The sequence below is a fragment of the Pyrus communis genome, chromosome 7 (genome assembly GCF_041283825.1).
Source record: "Pyrus communis isolate YQ-2024b chromosome 7, ASM4128382v1, whole genome shotgun sequence".
Taxonomy (NCBI): Eukaryota; Viridiplantae; Streptophyta; class Magnoliopsida; order Rosales; family Rosaceae; genus Pyrus; species Pyrus communis.
In genome coordinates, this window is record NC_142571.1 from 21,049,934 (window position 1) to 21,055,987 (window position 6,054).

General features: G+C 38.2%; 1 protein-coding gene across 1 annotated transcript; it reads right to left on the minus strand.

Annotated features, from left to right (window-relative positions):
- Positions 1-1,404: 1,404 nt before the first annotated feature.
- Positions 1,405-2,550, minus strand: LOC137734364 (S-adenosyl-L-methionine-dependent methyltransferases superfamily protein). The gene has a single exon (XM_068473642.2). The coding sequence runs from the start codon at positions 2,521-2,523 to the stop codon at positions 1,588-1,590; it is 936 nt and encodes a 311-aa protein (XP_068329743.2). The 5' UTR covers positions 2,524-2,550; the 3' UTR covers positions 1,405-1,587.
- Between the last annotated feature and the right edge of the window lie 3,504 nt (positions 2,551-6,054).

Consider the following 6,054-nt stretch of genomic DNA (forward strand, 5'->3'; position numbering starts at 1 on the left):
GACCTTGATTAAAATTTGAAAATGAATAAGGTTTCAATAAATAGAGTTAAAAAAAGAGGGATAAGAACCTAATTTCTCATTCTTTATATATATATATGTAAAGGGAATTGTTATTGGAACTCCAAAAATCTCATTCTACACTCCAAATTTTCTATATTAAGGAAGAAAAATACATTTGTGAGGAGTGTAGAATGAGATTTTTGGAATGTCAATAACACTTCGTGTAAAATTTCTCCATTTTATAATTGTACGAGGCGGAAAGCTCAAAACAAATTCCAGCGATGAAGTTTGGGGTGTATAGGAGTTGCTTTCAAGTTAAACTATAGTTCATTTGTTACTTGCATTAGCTAATTATGAAATACTTTTCAAGGTTTGTGCAGCATTTCAAAATGCCTTTATAAAACAGAAAATTAACTTAACTCATTAACAAAAAATTGGTGGCATATTTGCACAAAAGTTGAAGTTTAAATGGTATGCTGTAATCCAGATGATGTGGTTATTAGTGATTGGATTATTTATTAAGTGTTGATTAACGTGTTTATTTCCTATTAATGATACATCATTTAGTTTGTAAATTTAATTTAATATTTTGGTCCACTTAGCGTTAACTTATAAGTAATGGGTAGTGCTATTCATCCACACCTTTTTACCTCTCATACACCCTTTTTAGTTTTTGTTCATTGATCTTTAATTCATTTTATCCAACGACCGAAAATTGAGAGAAGTTTGTAAAAGGTACAAATAGGTATGTAGATAGCACCACCCTAAATAATAGTATATACAGTGTGCAATCGATAATACATAAGATCTCCTTAACAAATTTCACATCTTTTTTTTTTTTTTTTTACAATTATTCGTGATTTATCGTACGCTTCATAAGTGAGCTATATTATTCATGACTCGAGCTTTAACTGGTTTGAGGCTACACGCTTAAATGATATTACAAAGTGTTTTTTTTTTGCACGGTATATAACATATTTTTTTGTAGTGAGATTTTGGATGATAAATGCACAAAATCAAAATAATTGAGGTAATAAGCACGTTGGTCAACATTTAAATAATAATTCAATCATCAATAATCACGTCATATGGTTTACAAAATATAGTTTAAATTAGCGTTACCCTTTTTATCATTCAATCATATCATTTTCATTACGCACCTAATAGGTATCACTTATGAATGCAACTACAACCATACGAAACCGAACAAAATGTCACGCATTGTTCTTTTTCAAGTAATTAGTTGCTATTTATTTCAAATCTAATAGTATTAATCAAGCATCAAATGCCACTTTCATATTTTTTTTTTACAATACCAAGCATCAAGCCATTAATAAAAGATCATTAAGTGTCATGTCAACGTTAATCACATAGTTAAACATCAAATGACTAAATAATTAAGAATATAAAAATATCAACTCAAATTTAATCATAGCATAGTAAAATATATATTTAACTCTATAATGTTTAAAAAAAAAAAAAAAAAAAAACCTCTATAAGCCTATAAGCTTTGATCATCTATAAGATTTCGAAATTTACATTGTATAGTTTAATATATAGAGACCTAACCAATCAAATTAAGTTTATTTAACTCGAGTCAATGACCCAATGCTGCCCATCAAACTTAATCTTAAGTCCATAAACTCGAGCAAATAAAGTTACCGCCCTTCTTACACCTCTGTTATCTGCCGCCGTAAAATAATCATGCCCGAATATTATTCCGCCAGGACGTAAAATCCGGTAGGCCCGGTTAATATCGGACCATGCCGAAATAAAATCATGACCTGCATCCACTTCGATTAAGTCTCCAAACACGCCCATCTGGCAAAGCCAGTCAAGCCCCGCCCCGGTCGAAAACGGGACGGGCAAAACCGACTCCGTGGCGTTTACTGACACGACGTTCTGCAGGAATTGGTAAAGCAGAAGAACGTCGCCATTTAGGAGGCTGATGTCGCTAAATCGACCGCGGAAGCCAGGCCAGCCACGGAAGTCGTCGAGGCAAAGGATTTGGGTGGTGTTGAGGCCGAGTTGGTGGGTTAACTCCGCCATGTGGATGGCTGAGGCGCCGAGGAAGGTGCCAACTTCGATGATGGTTTGGGGTTTGAGTTTTTGGATGAGGTTTTGGAAAACGGCGCCTTTGGAGCCCCAGCCTTTGATGCGGCTACGGCGGAGGAGAGGAGCGGCGTGGGGAGGGGGGAAGTTGGTGAAGGGGGAGGTGGAGTTGAAGAGGTGGTCAAGGAGAGTTTGGCGGATGAGGTGAGGAGGGAGTGGGGGAGAGCAGTGAGTGGTGAGTAGGAAGTGGTCGAGGTTAGTTGGGAGGCTTGCTAGTTGGTGGAGTATGGGGGCGGAAGGAGGGAAAGAGGGGGGTGAGGAGGAGGTGGTGGGAGAAGAAGAGGAGTGGTAGCCTAGGGTAAAGGAGATGAGGAGGAGGAGGAGGTAGGCGATGGGTTTGGCTAGCTTTAATATTTTTTGGTGGTGGGGATGGTCTCCTCTCATGGCGGTGGGTGATTTTAGTAGATGCATTATGTTTTAGGAGAGAGAGGGAGAGAGAGAGAGAGAGGGAGAGAGAGAGAGAGGGGGATTGAGGGGGACTGATTCGAACTTAGACCAGGTGTTATGAAAACGACTGGAAAACGTCCTAAGACATGAATCTCCTTGCATGGGCTTATAAGTAAATTGAGCTATTTTTCAATTAATTTTATGATGGGACTTGAACTTCTTCATAGTATCAAAGCAGGTTGTTTAACGTATGAAGCTCAACAGCCATATGTGCTTCACATGATCACATCACCTCATTTGTCTTGCCCATGTGTTTGACTGGAAAATTCGCTAGAGAATGCGTGTTGACATGAATCCCACATTGATGAGAGGAGGAACCTTGCATGAGTTTATATGTTAGGCAAATCTCTATATTACCAATTATTTTTATTGTGCAAACTCAATCTTTTCGGTTTTGACATAGATATGTACCGGGTGAGAGAAAAAGGTTTGAATTATAATGCATGATTACCATGGGAGATTTAAAAAACTAACCATTTTTACCACATTAATTTGATGCTTACTTGATATACATTAAGGACATGTTTACCTAGACTTCCTCTAGTTGTTAATTTCCCTTTTAATAACTAGCTAGCAACCAGGACACGCTTTGTTTGTGCAATTAAATGTACTTTTTTATTTTTTATTGTTTAAGGTATAATTGGAACATCCAAAAGTAGATTATAGAATGTGGCATTTTTGTATATGTTGCTCGACCTTGTTAGACGAAGTCAACAATCAATTATTATCCACGTAACTTGAGGAGTTTTGTTGTGCTTGGAAATCTTATCATGTTGGTCTTCCATGTTTGTAGGACTTGTTTTCAAATGTCTTTTGTAGTCAAACTGTTCGTAATCTGTTTGTAATCTTTTCATCTTTTTGTTTTTAATTTTCAAATTCAAAGTTCCATGTAATTTGGGTTTTCAAACTCACGATGTAATCAAGAAGTTATTATATATACATGCAACCCACAGTTGTTTAGGTAGGTAACTGAAGTGAAAACCCTGAGTTCCTAAGTTTTACATGGTTTCTAGAGTATTTTTTTGTCTAACGACAATGACCCTAGACCTTTCTTTTTCCATCATTGCTTCTATGGCTCAAAACAACGCTTCCCAAACTACCAACCCGACCCACCAAACAACCATTTCCATCCTTTTTCATCCTCCATGACTACTGTTGTGCACATTGAACTTGATAGGACCAACTACCCACTGGGGTTGGCCCAAATTCTTCCCATCCTAAATAGTAGGGATTTAATGGGATATACAGGACCAAATGATCCTTAGTTGGATCAATGGATCTTTGACTGCTTCTGTTTTGTCTGTGGTGGCAAGCAAACAGACTGCTCGAGCTATCTGGGAAGCTTTTGAGCAAAGGTATGTGTCTTCTTCACAAAATTGCATTTTTTTTTTTTTTTTTATGAAATAAATTATTGCAGACCAAAAAAGGTGATCTATCTATGGAGGATTACCTTGATTGCATGAATGCGATAATTGACAATCTTGCCCTAGCTGGGCTACCCATGAATGATGATGAACTAATTCATAATATGTTGAACAATTTGGGGCCGACGTTTGAGATGACTGTTGGTGTTGCTTAAGATCGTGACATACCCATTACTTATCCCACCCTTGAGGCATTACTGTTGACTACAGAACACATAATAACGGAGCAAAATCCTTATTTGGTTGAGAATGTTCCTGTTAATGCCTTCGTTGCTACAAGAGGCCGTAGTGGTGGACGAACTCGTGGCTTTGAAAAAGGTGGATTTCCACCAAACCGTGGTGCAGCCTTCAACCAATAAGGTGTTAACCCTCATAGCAACATCAACCAGTGTAATACATCACGTAATACAGAAAAATTTGTTCCAAATGGTGATAGGATTGTGTGTCAAATTTGTGGCAAACCTGGGTGTGAACACGAAAGATTCCTTGAAACAAGAAACAGGAATAATGTGTACAAAAATAATATTTTTGTGTTTATGATTTTGGGGTTACGATCTCTCTCAAATTTGGTCCTCTGATTCTATCTTCGTAGGGTGTAGGTTTGTGGATGAGTTGTTGATCCAAAGGGTCGTCGGGGCTTGATCTAAGGATGAACAGTTGATGAACGGATGAACACTTTCTTCAAGGGCCGTCGGGGCTTGATCTTGAATAATGGTTGTGTGGATTTCTTCAAAGGCTTTTGGGCTTGATCTTGAAGGTTGATGGATGAGCGGATCTTCAAGGGCTTTTGGGCTTAATCTTGAAGAACGATTGGATGTGTGGATTTGTTGAGGTTGTTGATCCAAAGGGCCGTTGGGGCTTGAGCTTAGGATGAACGGATGAACACTTTCTTCAAGGGCCGTCGGGGCTTGATCTTGAAAGAGGATTTAACGAAGAACGAAGAGAGCTTTCTTGATCCTTCGGGATTTGCTTGAAAGCTTTAGAGTTTCAAAGCTTCAAGGATTTGGGGAGTTCTCTTCCAATTTGGGAGTAGAGAAATGTATTTGTGAATTGGTTGATCCTTGATACCTTGATGGAGAAGCCTATTTATAGGCTTTGAGAATGAATCACCACCACAAAATATTTTTTTCCTTTCCAAGCACCATTGCCTAATTTTCCTACTTAATGCAATATTGAAATTGAAGTGGTGTAACTTATGGCCTAATTTCCCACTTAATACCATTTTAAACTTGAAGTGGTCTAACTTATGGCCTAATTTCCCACTTAATGCAATATTGAAATTGAAGTGGTGTAACTTATGGCCTAATTTCCCACTTAATACCATTTTAAACTTGAAGTGGTCTAACTTATGGCCTAATTTCCCACTTAACACCATTTTAAACTTGAAATGTGTATGCTTTGTCATTGCCCAAATGAGAAAAACTTGCTTTGATCCGTAATGGATTGAAGTGTGCTTGCCTTGTCATTGCCCAACATGAGAAGAAAAACTTGTTTTGATCCTCAATGGATTGAAATGTACTTGCCTTATCATTGCCCAAAATGAGAAGAAAAACTTGTTTAATCCTTCAAGGGTATTTCTTCCTATTTTGTTGAGTCACACGCCATGTGTACAATTTGTACAACACGTGGCGTATGCCATGTATGCCTTGACACGTCAAAACTTTAATGCATTGGTGAACATTTGTTTTACTGAAATTTCGATGTCTGCAAATGCCCCCACTTCAAGGCACGTCGTAGACATGTGCTTGTCACGTGTAGAAGATGCGTTTTGAAGTCCCTTAATGTAGATGTCAACCTAAGGGCCGTCGAGGCTTGATCTTGAATTGGGCTGGAAATTTCTTCAAGGGCCATTGAGGCTTGATCTTGAGTTCGACTGGAAGATTTTCTGGTTTCCTCCAATCGTTGATTTTCCACAGGCTTAGTCTTGAACTGGGCTGGAAATTTCTTCAAGGGCCATCGAGGCTTGATCTTTGAGTTCGACTGGAAGATTTTCTGGTTTCCTCCAATCGTTGATTTTCCTTTGTGCTACTCTTGAACTGGGCTGGAAATTTCTTCAAGGGCCATCGAGGCT